The sequence below is a fragment of the Lithobates pipiens genome, unplaced genomic scaffold (genome assembly GCF_037356315.1).
Source record: "Lithobates pipiens isolate NorthernLeopardFrog02 unplaced genomic scaffold, aLitPip1_a1.2 Scaffold_25, whole genome shotgun sequence".
Classification (NCBI taxonomy): domain Eukaryota; kingdom Metazoa; phylum Chordata; class Amphibia; order Anura; family Ranidae; genus Lithobates; species Lithobates pipiens.
Genome location: NW_027507787.1, coordinates 172,997,731 through 173,020,769, shown reverse-complemented (window position 1 = coordinate 173,020,769; position 23,039 = coordinate 172,997,731). Strand labels below are relative to the sequence as shown.

Sequence of the window (23,039 nt, the reverse complement as noted above, 5' to 3'; positions counted from 1 at the left end):
CTAGGGGTTCCTTCAGCATTGGGCAATTTTTGCCTCTCAGATAAGTTCCCACTGACACCATTGATCTTTTTAGCTATCTGTAAGGAGGTAATTCTTCTCAATGACCACAAGTGTAAGGACCATTCTTCCCACTGACCATCACACTAATGTATCAGGAGTTGTAGATTTCTAATTTTTAGCAGGGGTTCACCGAGACCGGAGGACTACTTGAAGGGTTCCTCTGTATTGAAAAGGTTGAGAAAGGCTGGTGTAGAGCTCACTTCTAAGTTGACTTTCCACCTTAATTTTGATCTTCACATGACGGTGGCTCTGCCTAGTCCCAGGCATTAGTGAGCATATACACAGGAAGAGGTACCTACGATGTGCAGGGTGAGCGGTCCCACCCACTGGAGAGTGGCACAAAAAGGTAGGACCTGCAATGTATGATGCTGAACTAACTCAGACCATGAGGTGGAGGGGCACACTTTGACCTTGGGTTCTATAAAATCTTGTCCTGTCCTACTGCAGGTATAGGGTAGCATCTTGACCCTTCTCTCCAAATCCAACTAAAAAAGTATTCATATCTGAGCAGAAACTTGCACCCCCCCCCCCCTTTTCAAAATACGAATGGCTAAGACTACAAGAGTAATTAATTACCATCTTTAATTATATCCACTTTGTTCAGTAATTGGGCACATCATACATTGTAACAGCGTTCTCTCCTGCCAAAGAAGAAAAGAAAGGTTTAGGATTTTTTTTAAATATTTCCCTTGAAATTAAAGGGAACATGTAGAAGCAGCTGTCAACTGTCACAGCCAAGGCAGTCATCCAATGGTAGACATTGCTCCATCTTCTGGAGTTAGCGTTATACCTGAGGCAGAACACACAACCCTCTGTACATGCAGACAAATGCTCATATTGCTATGACAGCTGTCCTGATAGATTCCCTTGAAAGAATGTGAAAAGGTTCAAGGCCTCAGTCAATAGGCTTTTGACTACCTTTAGGTGGGTTTTGCATTCCCATACAAATCTATTGGAATGCAAAACCAAGTTGAAGCAGGTCATCTGCAGCTCAAAAGCACCTGTCAATGTATTCTAAATAGCCTCAGGAACTTCTCAAACTGATGCCATTGACTCAAGCCCAAATAACATCGACATAGGTCCTTAAACATAAAATGTTTCTCTGGCATCAACAGTTTCTATAACAAAAGCCTGATTGGTCAATATTAATTGCTGAACAAAGCCCGGCAAAGTCTTACAAATACAGTATGTATTGATCCTGCCACCTAAAGCAGCTTCATGTGATGATGTGGCAACAATACTGCATTGCTCCTGAAGTCAGAGAAGAGTTGCCACTCTCATCTCATGTCAGCTGTGACTGCTTGCACTAAATTGGGACAACAAAAACTTTGCAGGAGACTTAGTTATCAGCATTGTCATTGCTAATTCACAATCCTGTAGCTTGATATACAGCACCCAGACACACATAGTCCTACCCACTGCTTTCTGGCGTGCTTTCTGTATCGATTTATTTTGCTGAAACCCTTAGGCTGCTTTCGCACTGAGGCGCTTTGCAGGTGCTAAAGTGCTAAAAATAGTGCCTGCAAAGCGCCCTGAAACAGCCGCTGCTGTGTCTCCAGTGTGAAAGCCCCGAGGGCTTTCACACTGGAGCAGTGCGCTTGCAGGGCGGTGTATTTACCGCTCCTAAAGCGCCCCTTCCCATTGAGAACAATGGGGCAGTGCTACAAATCTGCCTGCAAAGTGCCGCTTTAGCGGCGCTTTGTGGGCTGTTTTAACCCTTTTCGGCTGCTAGCAGGGGGTTAAAACTGCCTCGCTAGCGGCCGCAAAGCGCAGCTAAAACAAAGGTTAAGCACAGCTAAATATAGCGCCGCTTTAACGCCAGCACACGCAACGCCCCAGTGTGAAAGTAGCCTTAGGCTGGGTTTACATCTAATACCGATGTGCCTCCCAGCAAGGGTCCTATGCATCCCCGTTCACTGATTCAGGTCTGATTTAAGCCCACATTTTGGGCGGAATTCAGACTTGAAATGGACCAAAAGACGCACAGGGCTCCTGTGCAAATTCGGACCAGAGCCACAGCGGAGATATGTGAACCGGCTCCATAGAGAGTCGGTCAAGATCTCCTGCTATTGTGCATCGGATGTGGTGAATCTGCATCCAATTCGCAATGTGTGAACCCAGCCTCACCTTGTGAGCTACAGTGTCTGGGAAGGACGGCACGCAAGACACAAAAAACTGAGGATTTTGATCAGTTTTGAAAAGAAAGGAAGTATTTTGTTTAATTTATGAGTCTTGTGCATTCCATAGTAACTAGATTTGGTACTTGTTTAGACTGTCATACTGGAGCATTTTACGTACTTGAGGGTTTTGAACAAAAGAGATGTGTCCTAACCAAACTTCAACGTTTTTAGAATGCATCTATTATGTCCATCTCCTCTGCTTCTGCTGACACTCCCCCGCCATTATTACTGGCTGCCAAAATGACAGCTGATAAATGCTTTGCAGTACACAGCAAATGCAGCTGCTGCAGTATAAAATGACATTTGCAGATTGTCTGCAAATGTCTTTGAGTAAGTACAATGAATGAATATTTTTTCATTGTATTTGCAATTTCATTCATATGTGGATCAAATGTTTCACCTTATGACAATTGAAGAAAAAAACCTTAAACGTTTTTTTTAATGAATTACATACTATGTATTATTTGTTATCCTAAGTTATCACCATGTAAACTGGCCCATTGTGGAAATGTAACATTTGCTCTGGCCCATACTGGGTATACAGGTATGAGAGCAGAAGTGGTTAATGTAGACATAAAGGAAAAAAAATAATCCTAATTTATTTTACTATGCAAGTATTTATTTACTATATACAGTATGCATAGCTAGTTTTGGATAGGTCAGGGGAGGATTAGAATCACTGTACCCAAACAAAATTGCCATCCTTTTTTCCCACAAATAGAGCTTTCTTTTGGTGATATTTGATCACCTCTGCGTTTTATTTATTTATTAGTAATGTCGGCAATCTGCAATTTTTATCGTGACTGCGACACATTGGACACTTTTGACACTATGGGACCATTGTCATTTATACAGCGATCATTGCAATAAAAATGCACTGATTACTGTGTAAATTACACTGGCAGGGAAGGGGTTAACCACTAGGGGGCGATGAAGGGGTTAGGTGTGTCCTAGGGAGTGATTCTAACTATGGGGGGGAGGGGCTACCTCGGACATGACAGCGATCACTGCGCCCGATCATTACACTAGGCAGAACTGGGAAATTCCTTGTTTACATAGACACTTCCCTGTTCTACCTCTCCACACCACAATCGCCAGCCGCCAGAGAACATCGAGTTCCCAGGACCCACAGGCATGCTCCCACGGCGTGCAGCGGAAGCGTGCGAAAGGCGGCAAATTTAAAGGGACATACCTGTACACCCATGTGCCTGCCTGTGCCATTTTGCCAACATCTGTGTGCAGCGGTCGGCAGGTGGTTTAAGTCCACTAATACACCGTCTCACCCTGCTCTGCACATGTTTAGCTGTGCTTCATTTTTAGGCACTGTGCCGAAAATGTAGAGTCCGATCGGCTGACAGCCTAAAGATTTACTGCTGCTCAGGAGCTCTGGGCTTTAGCAAAATGGCAAACTCCAGCAAGACAAAACAGAAGCAATGCTGGAGACAATTTACAGAACACAAAAATTGTGGTAGCATAAATAATAATGTGGAATGTATGTTCCTTTCTGATGAATGTCACTTTTTATCAAGTTGTTATGGCTAAAGTTCCACTTTATTTTGCAATAATAGCTTGCATACTAAAAATAAAATTTCTGTTAGGAAATAATTTCTCTAAATGGGAAACCAATTAAAATGTTATTGTTATAATAATGTATATAATGGCAAGATAGGGCAAAGCAACATTCCTAACAATTTGTAAAATACTGCTTTCTTTACACTATATCAGCCAGGCACATGACAATGACACATGGAAGCCGGAGAGTATGGAATATCCCGATTTCCTTTTATGCCGCGTACACACGGTTGGAGAATCCGTCGGAATGCGTCTTATCAGTCCGTGTCGCCAGATAATTCGACTGTGTGTGGTATGCATCGGATTGATTCCGTCCGAATCTCCGTCGGACCCAATTTTCCAACATGTTGGAAATATTTCCCGACCAACTGGGCCGGTCGGACATATTCCGATCATGTGTAGAGAATTTTGATCGGACCAAGTGCCACGCATGCTCAGATCAAATTCCTACATCAAAGATATTGGCTACTAGCCTGAACGTAGTCCCATCGTAACGAAATTACGTCATCACGTTCTGAAAGATCGGATTTTTCGCTAACTTGGCCCGACCATGTGTATGCAACAGTTTCGGACAAGATCCGACGGACAAAATCCAACGGGCAAAATCCGACGGATTTGGTTGCGGAAATCTCCGACTGTGTGTACGTGGGCTTAGTCTGCTGAGAATTCCTTTTGTGTACATGGCTGTGATAATGCTTTGAAATCATTGGTTTCATATACATCTCTGTGGAAAAAACACACAATGAGAAGGAAAAAGGGAATACATGGAACACATCTCTTACAGACCTTATGATTTTTTTTAAAGTGTAAATGTTTTAGTAACTTTAGCATACCTATATCATAGTAGTCAATGACCTTGATCATTTTAGGTCTTTGATTTTGTACCGTAAATTCTTCGTCAGCTGAAAAGGAAAAGCTCTCGTATGCTCTACACAACTGTGGAAAACAATGGGAAACACTGGTTGTAACTTAAAATAATGAACCAATTTTCAAAAACAGAAACTAAAATGAAAAAGGAAGATAAGAGGAGTAAAACTCTGCAGAGAATGATAGGTGATCTGAGCAAAGAGCTAAAGAGTGACAATTGTATGAAGGCAAATAATGGCATTAGAAGTAAAGGCAAGATCTTAAAAAGTAAGGCCGCGTACACACGCGCGGACTGTTCGCCCAACCTTGTCCGCTGAACAGTGTTTGGGCGGACAGTCCGCTCGTGTGTGGGGCTTCAGCGGACAGTTTCAGCGGACAGTTGGCCGAACAAGGTCTTACGGAAATTCCGAAAAACTGTCCGCTGAAACAAGGTTTCAGCGGACTGTTCGCTCGTGTGTAGGCTTGTTCGGCCAACTAAGTCTCGCGCATGCTCAGAAAGGATTTCCACGTCGGAAGGTTGCATTGCAGTGTATAGGACGTCGTATTTTTCGTCCCGTCGTACGTGCCGTTCACGTCATCGCGCACGGTTTCAGCAAACTGTTCGTCCGTCGTGTGTGGCCATGTCCGTCCATGCTAAGTTTGAGCGGACTGTTCGCTCAAACTGTTGGACGGACAAAGTTGGGCCAACAGTCCGCGCGTGTGTACGCGGCCTAAGGAGAAAACAGAAGTCAAGGAAAGACTGGATGAAAGGGTGTAACTAAAGGAATAAAGGAGAAGAGTACAACAGACCAATAAGTCTGGATTGATTCATAAAGAGAACAGAAGATATCATATGAAAATCATGTTAAAGAAGAAACAAGTTGACAAACCAGAAAGTAAAAAAGAGGAGGCAAGAGGAAACTAATTTGGGAGTTTTATCGCCCATTCACACCAGAAACTGCACATACCTGTGCCTTTTTGACTGCAAGTTTACGTGCATTTGAAACTTGAATGCGTTTTGTGCTGTATGTAGCAGTTTGCATTTTTCTATACATTTTTGGGTTTGGCTTTCTTGGCTTAAAGGAGCACGTTCTCTGCATTTGCGGTATGGAAAAATGCAGCAGGCTCCAACTGCGTTCAGTGTGAAAGGACCCTAAAGCCCCGTACACACGAGCGGACTTTTCGACATCCAAACTCCGACGGACTGAGTCCGGCGGACTATCCGATCGTGTGTGGGCTGCAACGGACTTTAGCGAAGCTAAAGTCTGACGGACTTTAGAAATGAAGCATGCTTTAAATTTTCCCGACGGAACTCCGCCGGACCCGGTCCCCTTTGAAAAATCCGCTCGTGTGTGTGCTACTCCGACGGACTAAAACCGACGCTAGGGAAGCTATTGGCTACTGTCTAGGAACTTCCTACGTCGAATCCAGTCGTACGTCATCACGTTCGACTCCGTCGGAGTTTGGTGTGATGGTGTGTGGTCAAGTCCGTTCGGTCGAAAAGTCCGTCGGAACTCCGGCGGAACTCCTTTGGAGGTCTGTCAGACTTAATCCCTCTCGTGTGTACGGGGCATTACTGTTATTTTAGGTTTATTTAAAGCTTAAAGCATAAAAATCAAGGTAATCCTATGGGCGCAGTTCACATCATTGCAGTGCAGTTCAGTACAGCTAAAAAAATAAGAGCATGCTGCATTTTTCTGCACCGCAAATGCAGGGAACGCGCTCCTTTAAGTAAACAAAGCCAAACCCAAAAACATATAGAAAAATGCACAACTGCTAAACACAGCTCAAAACGCATTCAAGTGCGCTTCAAATGCACGTAAACTTGCAGTCAAAAAAGCACAGGTATGTGCAGTTTTTGGTGTTAGTGAAGCTTTGGACGGCAGCATTGCTAATCTTGGGGAAAGGTAGTGTTAGGGCCGGTTCACACAGCGATGCGATGCGAGGCGACACGGCTCGCCTCGCCTCGCTCCCGCAAGTCGCCCCCGTTCAGTACTATGGAACCGTTCTGAGAGGAGCGACTCGAGTCGCTCCGACTCAGAAAAAAGGTTCCTGTACTACTTCTGGGCGACTTCGGGGGCGACTTGCATTGACTTCTATACAGAAGTCCTCTGCAAGTCGCCGCTGAGATCCCCGCAGGTCGCGGCGAGGCAAGTCGGAGACGCCTCGCCGCGCCTCGCTGTGTGAACCGGCCCTTAGATGGACTAGCAGATTTAGACCACATTCACCCAAGGTGATTGAATCTGTGCCCTGTGTGATGGCTGTTTACCCAAATGGGGATGTACAGGTGTTAACCCTGGGTGCATTCAGGGCCGCGCATCCACACAGATATCACATTGGGAACAGCGGCTGTGTCTGTGCAGCCGCTGCATTCCAGTTCTCAGCAATGTGACAGTGATGGGACTGCCTGCATGGGGATGCACAAGACACTTCAGAGTGGTGTAGTGGTTGGCACTCTTGCCTAGCAGTAAAAAGGGTCGCTGGTTCGAATACCAACCATGACACTACCTGCCTGGAGTTTGCATGTTCTCCCTGTGCCTGCATGGGTTTCCTCCGGGTACTCTGGTTTCCTCCCACACTTCAAAGACATGCAGGTAGGTTAATTGGCTGTCCAAAATTGGCCCTAGTATATGAATGGGGACCTTGCATTGTGGGCTCCTTGAGGGTAGGGACCAATGTGAGTGTGCAATGTACAGGGATAGGGACAATTGTAGACACTCACTCAGGTTGAACTGGATGGACTGGTGTCTTTATTTAACCTTACTATGTAACTTGTGTATCATTGTGTGGGTGAACACACTGGGCTAATGAGAGACTGTTAGTTCTCTAAGGAGTGAACTCAGCAGGAGCTGTACAAAGGAACCAATTTTGTGCAGGAGGAAGGAAGAAGTAAAATCTGTAAATAGGGTGGACTTTATCTCTGGTTTTGTTTGTTGGACATTTTTCAGCTTGGGCATCCCATAATCCCTAACCCCATCCAAGATATCACGCCCTAACAACAAAAATAAGCCAAAGGACTGATTTCTATGTCTGGATGCAAGAAGGAAATGCTGAGTGACTGGCTGTGCATCAGTGTGGACTCCTGACATCTGAAACTATAGAGGGTAGTGCTACATAAATGTTTGTTTTTGGTATATGCTCTGTGCTTGAAGTTTATCAAAATATTATTTTTTATGTCAGCATCAGGGACAGTACTTGCATTGAACGAGAAGTATCCCTGGTGCTGGTGGCAGCCATGTGCACTGAAATCTCCAGTCCTCTGCCCCCATATACCCTGCAATTGTGATCTTCCAGTCCTGCGAGGGTTAATACAAGCATCTGGACTTGTCACAGGCACTTGTTCAAAAGTGCCAAATTTGTACTGTCTTTCCCCCCTCCTCCATTAATAGAGACCATACTATTGTTTCCAGGAAATAAAAGCGCTCGAGGAATGGAGGACAGAAATAGTAAAAGGTCCACCTCCTCCTTCATTCATAGAGTTATTTTAATTGTAGGAAGCTATAGTACAGCTTCTGTGAGCAGAAGACAAAGGGGTGGAAAGCCTATGAAAGATCCAGCTGCCTATATTACCCCTCGCCAAGGGCAGATGTGCAACAGATGACTAATCCGAAATTAACTTTCATTGATTTGCCTTTATAATCTACTGAATTTCACTTCTGATTGGTTGGTATCTATAACCCAGATAGCAAGGACATCTTGCCACAAATTGGCAGTGTTGAGTTGTAAGTCTGTTAACACATTTTCACTGGCAAGTTGTACACTTACAGAGCACTTGAAGCACAAGTTTTGGTAGACACTTTTCCAATTTGTAGCAAATTTCTGTGGTAAGTCTCTAGCAAGAGCAAAGTTTCAATGGTGAGTCTACAGCAAGAGCTCTGCAAGTCTACAACATGAAAATTCAGCCACAGTGCCCCCTGTGGTGGGATGACTATAGCACAACATAACTGAACAAGATCTTCCAGTAGACTTGCAGAATGTTTGCAAAGAAAGTTGATCTGTAGTCATGCAATGTAGACTTGCTGCAATTGTGCAACAAACTTGTGAAGTCTGGCAAGTCTAAAGCCTTGTACACACGGTCGGAGAATCCGTCGGAATGCGTCTTATCGGACCTTATCGTCGGATAATCCGACTGTGTGTGGTATGCATCGGACTGATTCCGTCCGAATCTCCGTCGGACCCAATTTTCCAACATGTTGGAAATATTTTTCGACCCACTGGTTTGATCGGACATACTCCGATCATGTGTAGAGAATTTTGATCGGACCAAGTGCCAAGCGTGCTCAGATCAAATTCCTACATCAAAGCTATTGGCTACTAGTCCCATCGTAACGAAATTACGTCATCACGTTCTGAATGATCGGATTTTTCGACAACTTAGTCCGACCGTGTGTATGCAACAGTTTCGGACAAGATCCGACAGGCAAAATCCGACGGATTTGGTTGGCAGAATGTCCGACCGTGTGTACAGGGGCTAACAATAGCTTAGCAAGTCATTTTCAAACTTGCAGCTCAATTGTTTGCTATCTGGGAAGCTACTGTTCTTTACACTATGAAAAGTAAAGCCATTAGTTCTTTTGCCTTTTTATACTTTTTGGCCTCACGCACACAGGTCATCTGAACAAGTGTCTCGGAATGCCAGAACTGCTGGTAGGAAAATACAGCATACAAAAATGTGCTAAAAAGCCATGTATTGCATATGCTATATGCACGCTTATACACGTAAAGCGCTTGAGTGTAAATGCATTCTACTTATTATTTTATTCTGGCCAGTAGAATGCATTAAAAGGGTTGTAAACCCTTGTGTTTTTTTTTTTTGTTTTTTTTAAGCATCAAACATGTCATGCTTACCTCCACTATGCAGTTTGTTTTGCACAGTGTCTCCCCGATCACCATCTTCTGGGGTTCCCCAACTGCGCTCGTGGCTCCTTCCCGCATTGGTAAACCCCCTAGGAGAGGTCCGTGTGGGGGGGGGGGGGGGGCTCCCGGGTCCAGCATTTGCGTCCATAGACACAGAATGCCGGACTTGTCCCCGCCCCCAGCGCCCACATCATTGGATTTTATTGACAGCAGTGGGAGCCAATAGCTGTGCTGCTGTCAATCTATCCAATCAAGAGACGATTTACAAGCTGAAACAACAATTGTATAAGTGGCATTTTTTAAGCTTGGTGTGCATGAGCCATTTTGTTTAACCTTGTTCATAGTTTCTTATCATCATACCTCTGAAATATAAATATTTACAATGTCTCCTTCTTTTTCAGTTTTCTTCACCAAGTCCTTTGTCATCTGAAGAAAAATTGAATAGACAAACAAATGTTAGAAGCACACTAATGTGTACTATACAGTGGTAGCATCTGCTCCTCAAACTAAAACTCAGACAAAACATGTAAAATATTATTAGTTGATGAGTACAGTAAAAACTTTGTGACTTATTAAAAAATGTCTGGTTTAAAATTGTGTATTGCTTTATCAAAAGTGTTATCCAAGTGTATAATGGTTTTCATTTTTTTCTCTAAATTTAGGTAACCCTTAAAGCAGAACTCCATGAACTGCAACTGACTTTTAAAAGGTTTAAGTCTGAGGAGGTGTATGCTACCTGTGGATCTGCATTTGATTTTTTATTTACTATTTATTTTTTTACTGAGTGTCAAAAGTACGGTTATCGCTGGACTCCCAGCACTTTGACAGCTAATGCCATGTACACACGATCGGAAATTCCGCCAGCAAACGTCCGAGGAGAGCTTTTGGTCAGAAAATGCGATCGTGTGTATGCTCCATCGGACTTTTGCTGGCGGAATTTCGGGCATCAAAAGATTGAGAGCAGGTTCCTAATTTTTCAGTTGGAAAAAGTTCCGATCGGAAATTCCGACGTGCAAAATTCCTGCGCATGCTCGGAAGCAGTGAACTTAATTTTCTCGGCTCGTCATAGTGTTGTATGTCACTGCGTTCTTGACGGTCGAAATTTCAGCAAACTTTTGTGTGACCGTGTGTATGCAAGCCAAGCTTGAGCGGAATTCCGTTGGAAAAACCATCCAAGATTTTTCAGACGCTTGTATGTACAGGGCATGAGATGTGCTTTTATACAAAGCAGCTGCTCTGCCCATCTCTCCCTTCTGGTGTCCATTCACATACTTTATAACACAAAGCCTTCCATAATTTGATAGGAAGAGAATAGGGGCAGGCAGAATGGCTGCAAAGGAATCTGCAGCTGCTGTATCAGAGACCTGAAGGTCCAGAGCTGGTGCACTGGAAGTACAGTTGACACAACTTATAAAACAGCTGATTTTTTTAAGAATTCTGCAAATCCTGGAGTCCTTTTTTAATAGCTTTAAAAGGGTTGTAAACCCTTGTGTTTTTTTGTTTTGTTTTTTTTAAGCATCAAACATGTCATGCTTACCTCCACTATGCAGTTTGTTTTGCACAGTGTCTCCCCGATCACCATCTTCTGGGGTTCCCCAACTGCGCTCGTGGCTCCTTCCCGCATTGGTAAACCCCCTAGGAGAGGTCTGTGTGGGGGGGGGGGGGGGGGGGGGGGCTCCCGGGTCCAGCATATGCAAGCCAAGCTTGAGCGGAATTCCGTTGGAAAAACCATCCAAGATTTTTCAGACGCTTGTATGTACAGGGCATGAGATGTGCTTTTATACAAAGCAGCTGCTCTGCCCATCTCTCCCTTCTGGTGTCCATTCACATACTTTATAACACAAAGCCTTCCATAATTTGATAGGAAGAGAATAGGGGCAGGCAGAATGGCTGCAAAGGAATCTGCAGCTGCTGTATCAGAGACCTGAAGGTCCAGAGCTGGTGCACTGGAAGTACAGTTGACACAACTTATAAAACAGCTGATTTTTTTAAGAATTCTGCAAATCCTGGAGTCCTTTTTTAATAGCTTTAGCAGGCTTTCAAACAAATACATTGCCATTTTTTTACTCAATGTGCAATGCTACAACAGGATACTACACTAATATTTCAATAGTGCAAAAAAGTTGGGATCTAGAGCAGGGGTCCCCAAACTGTGGCCCTTTGCATACTTTTATCTGGCCTTTGAGGCACTATTCCATCCACTGACTTCAACAATGGAACATCATTCCTTCCACTGACACCAACAGTGGGGCACCATTCCTCCAATACCAATGAAGAGGCACTGTTCCTCCCAATGACAGCAACATTGGGGCACAGTTGTCCCCACTGACACCATTTATGGGTCATTATTCCTTCCACTGACACCAATGATGGGGTACTATTCCTCCCCTTATTACAAATATTGGGCATTGTTTTCTCCTATTGAAGCCAGTTCATTTTCTTCTCTAACTTCCGAAAGTCCGGCCCCCCTGAAAGACAGTTAACTGGCCCTTTGTTTAGAAAGTTTGGAGACCGCTAATCTAGAGCAAAGGAGTCCATAGAAAGAAAAGATTCTCCCAATATACAGTTGCCAGTAAGTGTTCCCTAGGGAGGTTTTTTTCTAACTGTGGGGGGAGTGGACTGACTGGGAGAATAGAGAGATCGCTGTTCCTGATCACTAGGAACAGACACTCTCTCTCTAGACCCCTGTCAGAACAGGGATCTGTTTACATTGACAAATCACCATTCTGCCTTTCTGTGGAGTGAATGCAGCCGCCAGCCATGCTCTTTGGCTCCGGCGGCAACACCCACTGTATCTATTACACCAACCAACGTACCAGTATGACGATTCACGCAATAGAGCTGACCTCCTGCCTGTATATTGGCAGCAGCTGGTCGGCAAGTGGTTAAAGTGGTTGTTAAGTCAGAAGTTTTTTTTTTATCTTAATGCATTCTATATATTAAGATAAAAATCCTTCTGTGTGCAGCAGCCCCCCCAGCACCCCCTAATACTTACCTGAGCCCCATCTCTCTACAGCAATGTCTGTGAGTAACTCGGCCACTCTGGACTCTCCTCCTGATTGACTGAGACACAGCAGCGGAGTCATTGGCCCCCGCTGCTGCCAATCAAAGTCAGTTAGCCCCTGGTTAGGTTGATATGGGGATGGTGGCCTGCCATCGCTGCACGTCGACGCCACGCCCACACGCCGTACGTGCGGTGTCATGGTGTGACGCCGCACGGCGGACGTTGTCTTTCCAATCACCTCCAAACACGAGGGACGCTGGGCTCCCCTATATGAGCGCTAGTCGCTCAGACGTGGATGCTTCTACCCCGTGGATCTGGACATAGTTTTTTGCGTGACGTCGGTGTACATCATTGGTGGTGCTGCGGACCCTCTTTTCTTTACTCTGCTTCGTTTCTACAAGTGTTCAATTTCGGCTCAATCTGCCCTTATACCTAATTTTCACTCCTTACTGGACACTGTTCTGTGTAATCCCAGGTAAACTTAACTTTTGGGTTGGGCTCTCTGGGGGTTCTTTATGGTGGTGTGTCACTTTTTTGATTTTACCTCATTGCACAAAATTGCACATCTGTTCTGTTTCCTTTGTGGTGACTATTCCGGCTTATTCCGATATCCCCCACTTATTCCTTTCCTTTTTTTATTTGTCTATTTAACTTCCCTGATTTCACACTCTACTAACATTAGCCCCAATTGTTGCCTTTCACTAGTTTTTCTGGATTCATTCTTATGAGTGCTACTTGGCCGAATGAATCCCATCCACAAGGACCTCTCAACTATTCTCTATGGCCCGGTTGCCAATCCAGGATGTCACCCCAGCTCCCCGGGGAGGCTATTACACCCCTCCCAGCGCTTCTGATGTACACTACCATTACCATCCACTATATATTTTATCCGTCATCCATAGGTAAGAGTGACTAGGACCATTGTTATGCTCCCCCTCTTTGCCTATGTATATAATCAATTACCATTGATTATTATTATAATATATGATTTATCATAGGTGTTCCAATATACAGCTGCTCCTGATGAGTGGAGACGATCCACCAAACGCGTCGAGCTCTTTACCAATGAATGCCATGCCCTAGCGGCCATGATTCTACTATGGGTTTGATCTACTTCAATCATCAATTCATTTTATTGGTTATTATATACACACTTTGGAATGTACTGTCGGTCTACTGTTTACTTTGTCATGTTCATTATTATCATTGTATCATGAATTTTATTGGGCTATGCGACAATTATATTAATTATATTATAAAATTTTGTATATCATATATCTGATTACTATTAATATACCCATTGTACTACCTCTTGATGTGTTTCCAATAAATTAGTAATTTACTATATCATATTGATTGAAGTAATTCACCCCAAGTAATTTGTTTCATATAAAGTCCCGTTGCCCATTTTTTGCCCCCTTCCCTTTTCCTTAACAAATATCGGGGATGGAGTCTTGTGTACTGGATGGTCACGGCTCATATAAAGTTCCATTTGTTCTTGTTTTTTTTTTTGTTTGTTTTTTTTACTTTGTCTGACTCTATAGGATGTTATCCCCTAACGCCCCTGTGCTGCTCCAGTCCTAATGAAAATGCTATTCATGGTCTTCAGCAGCTGCTATAATTGCTATTGATAAGCAGGCATGTACTGGCCATAGGGACTATAGGGAGTTTCCCGGTGGGCCGATGGCTCAGTGGGCCTGTTTCAGTGACAGCCAGTGGCATCGCTGGGGGGGACTTTTGGGGCCATAGCCCCGAATCTGGGGCCCATAGCCCCGAGTCAGTCCAGGAGTCCCCAACCACAGGGTCCTGGCCCACTACCTGCCCTCTTTCTGGTGACCCTGATATTAGGAGGGGCTCTCTGTGGACCCGGGTGTAAGGGGGGGCTCTGTGGGGACCCGGATGTAAGGGGTTGGCTCTCTAGGGACCCTGATGTAAGGCCGATGATCTCTGGGGACTCTGATGTAAGAGTGCCTCTCTGGAGACCCTGATGTAAGGGGAAGGCTATATGGGGACCCTGATGTAAGGGGGGCTCTCTAGGGGCTTTTTTGCGCAATTGCGTACAGTTTATATACTGTTTTTTTGCGTGTTTGCAAAATTAAAGTGGGCCGGTCTGGATGAAGTCCAGGGCCAAATTTTTGTTCCAGTCCAGCCCTGTTGATAAGGTTGTCTTAATTGTGGAGAGTTGGAGGTGTGTTTAATGCAATTTTTGTATCAGATTAGTTTATTAATTAGTAAATAAAACCTTGTTTGTCAATACTGCTTGACTCTTTTAGTAATATCACCCTTTTGGGCTCTTTTCAGCCTGACCCTTTTGTAAAAAGATTTGTTATTATGTCTAATCAGCCCTATGCTGCCGACAGCACTGCCAGAAAGCATGGCCTGATCTTAAACTTCCTGAGAGCTCTCTGCAGACTATACTGCAAATCAAGGCTGGCCCAAGACATTGTGCTGCTTGGGTCCAAGAATGAAATGCTGCTCCCCCCCCCACAAAAAAATTACGCTCACCAAAAGGCCCCCATATCCATTATTTTATATCATGATAATTAAAACCAAAATTAAATGTATCAGGAAGTCAGATTTACATGCAACAGCACCTTGTCTATATGCAAAATTATATGACATACCATTATGTTCAATTCCAAGGAGTGGGCTAGGACCGTATAGCGGCAGGCTAGGGTAGTATATGGACAGGCTAGGGCAGTATAGGGGCAGGCCGGGGTAGTATATAAGACAGGCTAGGGCCTACATAGGGGTAGGCAGGGCGGCCCGGGGGCAGTTGTCATCATTACACACAAAACTGCTGGGCAAAAAATCTTGGTCGTCAATTTGCTGAGTAAATAGGATAGAAGGAAAGGCGTCGTGGTTCAATTTGCTGCCCTCTCAAAGTGCTGCCTGGGTCCAATGGGCCCACCAGGACCCATGATAGGACCGGCCCTGCTGCAAATAAACAATAAAGTTGTTGCATTCTGTAAATAGATTACTACACTAATAAGGTCATCGGTCTGCTCTCCAGTCAGCCAGCTTCCAGTATTAGATGGACAGCCCTGCACAATGCAAGCCCCGATTGGCTCAGAGTGGAGCTCCTCCCTTTCCCAGTTTAAGTGCTCATTTGCAGGGGATTACAGGAGATTCATAGTTGAAAAGTTAATCTGTATGTAAAATATTTATTACAAAATGTGTAACTGGATTAATGTATGGCTTTTTAAACCAGTCTGGTATTTTATGGGTAAACATTTTTTATTGAGATATTTAACAGAATTATTTTATGTGATGTTTTACATTTTTACATGTTTAATGTTCCTAATTTGTATGACTGCAGGTCGTACACAGATTTGTAAGTTTCCTCTCTAGTCACTATCTGTATGTTAGACAGTATAAATAGCATTCTAGCTCAACAAATGCTGAGATAAAATGAATCACTAGGAAAGCTACATGTAGAATATATTGTTTTTAATCTCTACTGACCTATAGACTTGCACTGAGAGTGGAGCAGTATAACACAATCACTGTGCTAAATAGACCACTCATTCCACACTCAACCAATATACAGGGCAAAAAGCAATAAAAAACAAAATATAGTAAATCAGTTAGTGAGTTCCAATATGCAAATTGAAACTTAAATTAAAGTTACGGTGCTTCTATGGACCTCCTGTGATACAATAAAGTGCCTATGCTACAAAGAACTTTGTATGTCCATAAGAAGCATCGGCATTTAATTTTATCATGGGGCGTCCATAGAAGCACCATCACTTTAATTGAAGTTTCAATTTGCATATTAGGACTCACTAATTGGAGTTACTATATTTTGTCTTATATTGTTTTTTGCACTGTATATTAGTTGAGTGGGGAATGTGTAGTCTATTAGAGTTTTACCAAGTTTATGTCTTGTGTTGGCACATATGAGACTGCAGCTTTCACATACTTATAATAGTGATATATTCACATATACAAAAGCGCAGAGCATTTGTTTATATACACCGCTAAATAATCTTTTTAGTATTTTTTTTTTTTACTGTAAGTACAATTACTAATTAAAAACTTTAGCACACACTGATAGCCTTATTTATGTTAAAATAATGTTCATGTGCATGTAAAAAAAAAAAAAAAAAAATAGTAAATTGCCATAATAAAGACCACATATGTTTATATGCACCAGGGTACTCACATAACCAAGTCTCACCATTTGCAGAAAAAGTGGAAAGCGGAGTGGCCCGCTCCTGCCTCCTTTAGCCGAATGTGGCCACCCATTCTTTATTAAGACCAGCAGTGCTATAGAGTCGAAGTGTTTATAATTTAAAAGCTGCTATAACTCATTCCAAAATAATTAAATGTAATTTCTTTTGCTGCCAGCAGTATCTGCTTGTGAATATGGCCTCTATGCTTTGTCATTGAAAGTAATAGACTAATATGATATATACCTAGTCTTTGAATTATCTTGTTTCCTATGTTACCAATACACACTAAAACAACGGCTGTACTCATAAACCAGGCTAAGTTATCTGTTGACAATAGTAGGTGACTAGTTGTAAAGGATGATCCAAATGGCAATCATTTTTTTTCTATAATGACATGCACTCTTAAAATCTCAAGCATGTGGTAATAATTTAGGAATGGATGTGGGAAAGGAGGCAGAAACCCTGACAATCTGACTGTGGAATACATGATAATGGTAACTGAAAGGACCCGGCCTTGCCAATGAACCCATTTAGACAAGAGGATCTGCTGAAACCCATTGATGTAACATTCATAGAAAATAAATCATACACATTTGTGAATGGTTTCTATATGTTGTAGTTCCATCTTACTCTTGTCAGAGACTCTTCATTTGCATTGAAACCAGAGGGTAATTCAACCTGAACCAGAACCATGTTTGATGCATTGCGGGGGCCTGTGTACCTGTAGGAATGAAAACATATTCTTTTAAAAATTAAAGAATAGAAAGAATGCAAAGCAATTAACTAAGAGCACAACGAAGACCTGTAGATTTTTCTTTTTTGCTCAAATATTTTATAAAAATGAAGACAATAAAAATGTCACAATGAAATTTTGTGGGTTAAAAAAATTGGAACAGTCATCCAGTTTGGAGTCGAGAATGAGAACAATCAAAGCATCAGTAGAACATGGTGCATCAATCACATTAAGGATAGTTTGTTTAAAATTTGTTGAACAAGTGATACCCAAATATTGAAGTAGTTCCAGGTAATACTTAAAAAACATAACTGGGTAGAACGGCGGTATGCCTGGTGTATGGTTAAGGAGGACTTGGGTGCCCCAATTCCTAAGTTTCAGGAAGAGCAAAGAATTGTGTGGGAAATGGCAACCAGGGGGATGATTGATGTGTAATGGCTTCAGTAAACCATAAGAGAGAAGGAAACATGTTAAGAAGTATTGAGTTAAAAGCATAGCAGGAGAAAAGTGGGAAAGGTAGAAGAAGGGATTAGGTAGGTAGGTGAGTATCCCCGGGGGGGGGGGGGGGGGGGGGCGTGGAACATCTAGGGGGGCTGTGGAATTTGCCCTATATGTGTATATAGGAGAAATTATGGAAGTAAAAGTGTACTATCAGAGTTGGAGGGTAAATAGCTTTCAACTCAAGGGTTCCAAAGTTTCTCATATTTAGGGATCCTATACAGCAACACGGCTTCTATTTTGGCATGAATCATAGCTTGTGTGACCCTATTTTGGGCTACTAGTACACAGAGGGAGGGGGTTTTCCAGGCTGACCTGCAGATTTCTTATGTTTAAATAGCAACCCTAGCCAAACAACACAACACATGTTTGAAAAACATGTATACAGTATCTCACAAAAGTGAGTACACCCCCTCACATTTTTGTAAATATTTTATTATATCTTTTCATGTGACAACACTGAAGAAATGACACTTTGCTACACTGTAAAGTAGTGAGTGTACAGTTTGTATAACAGTATACATATGCTGTCCCCTCCAAATAACTCAACACACAGCCATTAATGTCTAAACCGCTGGAAACAAAAGTGAGTACACCACAAGTGAAAATGTCCAAATTGGGTCCAAAGTGTCAATATTTTGTGTGGCCACCATTAATTTCCAGCACTGCCTTAACTCTCTTGGGCATGAAGTTCACCAGACCTGCACAGGTTGCCACTGGAGTCCTCTTCCACTCCTCCATGGCAACATCATGGAGCTGGTGGATGTAAGAGATCTCAAACTCCTCCACCTTTCGTTTGAGGATGCCCCTCAGATTTGCACATTTGCAAATATATGAGTAAGCTGCAGCAGCCATGGCACGGCATCCCAATGTACTGCAGTCTTAATTCTTAATTGTAAAATTTGATTGCCTCCGAGTTGGAGCACATATATAATAATGGATAGATTAAGGTCAGCTATGCCTGGAGGGAGCCCACACCTTCTTAAAAGGTTCAGTGAAGCACTGGTCACCTAGCAAAAGGACAATGGAAGCGAAGGTATCCAATGCATCCTCACACTAATTCACCGACTATACAAACAAATGGCAACCACCCCAACCTATAACTAGCCTTTGCAGCAAGGAGCACATGGAAGGGCAACTTGGTCTCCCAACTTGTAGACTCTCAAAATAGAGTTAGGACTTCAGTACACTGGGATGCTGTGACGTGGCCAGTGCAGCTTACACATGTATTTGCAAATGTGTGCAAACGAAACCCCTTGTTTTTAACATGAACTGTTAAAAAGGGTCAATTTGGTTTGTTGAAAGCTGACTGGCAAGTTTTTTTTTTTTACATGCATTGCCCTTTCATGTGCTCCTTGCTGCAAATGCTAGTTATAGGTTGGAGTGGTTGCCATTTGTTTGTATAGGCACAAATTGTGAGCACATGAATTCTTTAAAACTGTACTATATCCTCCCAGCCATTCTCAATGCAGCCTACCATCTCTGTCAATTGTTTTCATTCTCCCAGGATCGTCCTATGAGGATGTAGGACCCCTGACCCTCTGTCTGGACAGAGCTGATTGGCCCTGTGCTAATCACATGCACTATCCCAAGAAAAAAAATACTTGCTGGCAATACACACCAAACGGAGCATGTGCAGCCTGTCCCTCAGCCTCTATTCTATCAGGAGGCAGATTGGGGACAGTGGAAGAAGGGGAAGATGAGAGGAGACAGGATCAAACAGCCTTTTTACACACCCCCTTAGGTTCCACAGAGCATAACAAGTATGCTGTACTGCATATACAGACTGTTTTTACTGTTGTGCATTTAGTAACACTTTAAAAATGACTTTTGAAACTACATTAACTTGCTCATTATATATTTCAGAAACTGGGTTTAGATACACTTTAAATATTAAGGAGATAAGTTACACTTAAGGCAATGTGGTGATTTTACTTTCTTTGTAGTGTCATACTAAAAAACACAACAGGATTAGTCTTACTCACCGTACTGATATATCATAATGTAAATTAGGTTTAGCTTGGTCCTCCACCTTTACCACAGTGACATTCACCTTGATATCAAAAGCTGATCTGGCTTCAGCTTTATACACGTTGTACTTCAAAGATGTCTGTTTAAAACAAAAAAATAGGAAGCTGGGTTAAATGAAACCAGAATCCTAGCAAGAATAAGACCCCTTATCAGCTCACAGAGCTAAGAATTTTATTATTATTAATTATTATTAATTTGTTCCATTCCATTTGTTTAGATGTGGCATTCGTTATGGATAATTCATAACTTCAGATAAATTTGTATTCATTCACAAACAGCCAAATTTGAAAGGACATTCTAATACATATAATTTAATAGTTAGTTATTATTAGCTAGTTATTATTTAGAATTTTACTGATTTTCTTTCTTTTTTCAGATTTTCAATTTTTCTATTTCTCAGTTCTCGAATTCCAAAATTGGAAAATTTTTAAATTCGAAATTGAAAATGTGAAAATCAGAATTATCGGATCTGAAAAAAAGCAAAAAAATAATGAAACGAAAATGAAAACGAACACATTTTTTGTCAGTGCACGTCTACTCTCCTTGCCCGGCTTGTCAGTTTAGCTGGGCAAACATGTCTTGGTAGGTTTGCAGTTGTGCCCCACTCTTTAAATTTTCAGATGATGGATTGAACAGTGCTCCGTGAGATGTTAAAAGCTTGGGATATTTTTTTTTATAACCTAACCCTGCTTTAAACTTCACAACTTTATCCCTGACCTGTCTGGTGTGTTCCTTGACCTTCATTATTATTATTATTATTAAAAATGTATATAGCGCCAACAGTTTACGCAGAGCTTTACAATGTATAGGTGAGACAACACAATTACAGTAAAATACAAAAGGTACAGGAGGGCCCTGCTCATAGAGCTTACATTCTAAAGGGAGGGGGTGGTGGTACAAAAGGTAATAGCTGCAGAGAATGATTTGATGGGGGCAGCTCGGGGACAGTTAGGTGGGTGTGGGATAGGCTTCCCTGAATAAATGAGTTTTCAGGGAACTCTTAAAGGTGGACAGGGTAGGGGCTGAGCGGACAGACTGGGGCAGGGAGGTCCAGAGGATGGGAGAGGCTCTGGAGAAGTCTTGAAGGCGAGCATGAGAGGAGGTAACAAGGGAGCTAGAAAGCAGGAGGTCGTCGGAGGAGCGGAGGGGACGATTTGAGCGATATCTGCAGATGAGGTTGGTGATGTAGATGGGGGCGAGATTGTGGATTGCTTTATATGTTATGGTTAGCAATTAGAATTTTACACGGTGGGGTAGGGGAAGCCAGTGAAGGGATTGGCAGAGAGGGGCAGCAGTTACGGAACAATTAGTGAGGTTTATTAGTCTAGCAGCAGCATTCATAATAGACTGAAGGGGGGATAGCCTGCTTAAGGGTAGGCCGTTAAGGAGAGAGTTACAGTAGTCAAGGCGGGAAATAATCAAGGAGTGAACGAGTTGCTTTGTGGTGTCATTAGTCAGGAAGGGTCGAATTCTGGAGATGTTGCAGAGGTGAAGCGGCAGGATTTAGCCAGTGATTGGATATGGGGGCTGAAGGAGAGGTCAGAGTCAAGGATTACACCCAGGACCCTGGCATGAGTGGAGGGACCAAATGTTGTGTTGTTGATATTAATGGTGAAGTCACAGGGGGGATCGTGAAGGAGGAAATATAACAAGCTCAGTTTTAGAAAGACTGAGTTTAAGGAAGTGGTGTGACATCCATACTGATATGTCATTCAGTAAGTTGGAGATCTGTGAGGAGATTGAGGGGGTGAGTTGAGGAGTGGAGAGATAGATCTGGGTGTCGTCGGCATAGAGGTGGTATTGGAAACCATGGGAGCTTATCAACTGGCCCAGGGAAGAGGTATAGAGTGAGAATAGGAGGGGCCCACAGACAGAACCTTGGGGTACCTCAACAGAAAGAGGAAGGGGAGCAGAGGAGATTGAGTTGTAAGTGACACTGAAAGTGCGCTGATATAGGTAGGAGGAAAACCAGGATAAAGCAGAATCGCAGAGGCCAAGGGAGCGTAATTTGCTGAGGGGGAGCAGGTGGTCAACTGTGTCAAAGGCAGCAGAGAGGTCTAAAAGTATGAGTATGGAGTAGTGGCCATTGGTTTTAGCAGTTAGTAGGTCATTGGTGAGTTTTAGTAGGGCAGTTTCAGTAGAATGTTGTGGGCGGAAGCCAGACTGTAAGGGGTCAAGAAGGTTGTTGTCCATAAGGTAGCGACTCATTTGGTCATGGACAAGGCGTTCAATGAGCTTGGAGGCAAACGGAAGCAGGGAGATGGGTGTTAAGTTGTTCAAACAGGTTTGGTCTAGTGAGGGTTTTTTGAGTATGGGGGTAACCAGTGCATGTTTGAGCAGGGAAGGAAAGGTGCCGGAGGAGAGGGAGAGGTTGAAGATGTGGGTTAGGGAGTTAAGGATAGAGTGGGAAGGTGGTAGCAGTAATTGTGAGGGGACAGGGTCCAGGGAGCAGGTAGTGAGGTGGGCCGTGGAGAGGAGTTTATTAACTTCCTCAGTGGTAACTGGGCAAAAAGAGGAGAGTATTGAGCGTGGTGTTGGACCTGTTGTGTTGGGTAGGGGAGGAAGTTGAATGCTGGATATCTCCTTGCGAATTGTGTCAATTTTGGTATCGAAATGGTTGGCAATCTGTTGAGCGGTAAGCAAGTTGGTGGGTGGGGACAGTGGGGGGTGAAGTAAGGAATAAAGAGTAGAAAAGAGTTGACGTGGTTTGGATGAAAGGGTTTTGATGAGAGTGTTGTAATAGGTTTGTTTAGCAGTGTGGAGGCAGGAGCTGTGTTTGAGAAGGGCAGATTTGTAGAGGGTAAAATCTTGCAGGGACTTAGATTTACGCCACGCTCTCTCAAGAGCACGGCTGTGTCTCTTAAGACTTCTGGTGCCATCTGTTTGTCAGGGTTGTGGCAGACAGGGCCTTGTTCTGTGTGTAGAAAGAGGAGTAAGTATGTCTAGGGAGGATGACAGCGTGTTGTTGTAGATGAAAGTGGTTAGGTCTGGGCAGTACAGGGGTGCGATTTTGTCTTAAAGGCCATCAGTAGCAGAATGAAAAAGGGAAGGGTTGAGGTTGCGAAGGTTTCTGCGGGTAGTGG

At 43.2% G+C, this 23,039-nt stretch overlaps 1 protein-coding gene across 1 annotated transcript in view; it reads right to left on the bottom strand.

Annotated features, from left to right (window-relative positions):
• LOC143930667 (alpha-2-macroglobulin-like protein 1) overlaps positions 1-23,039 on the bottom strand; it is a 210,419-nt gene that overhangs the window by 1,424 nt on the left and 185,956 nt on the right. The window contains exons 31-35 of the mRNA XM_077455170.1: positions 19,911-20,035; positions 17,325-17,415; positions 9,876-9,941; positions 4,646-4,748; positions 637-701 (exon numbers count right to left, since the gene is read on the bottom strand). Coding sequence (XP_077311296.1) covers positions 661-701; positions 4,646-4,748; positions 9,876-9,941; positions 17,325-17,415; positions 19,911-20,035 — 426 coding nt within the window. The 3' untranslated portion in view covers positions 637-660. The remainder of the gene's footprint in view (positions 1-636; positions 702-4,645; positions 4,749-9,875; positions 9,942-17,324; positions 17,416-19,910; positions 20,036-23,039) is intronic.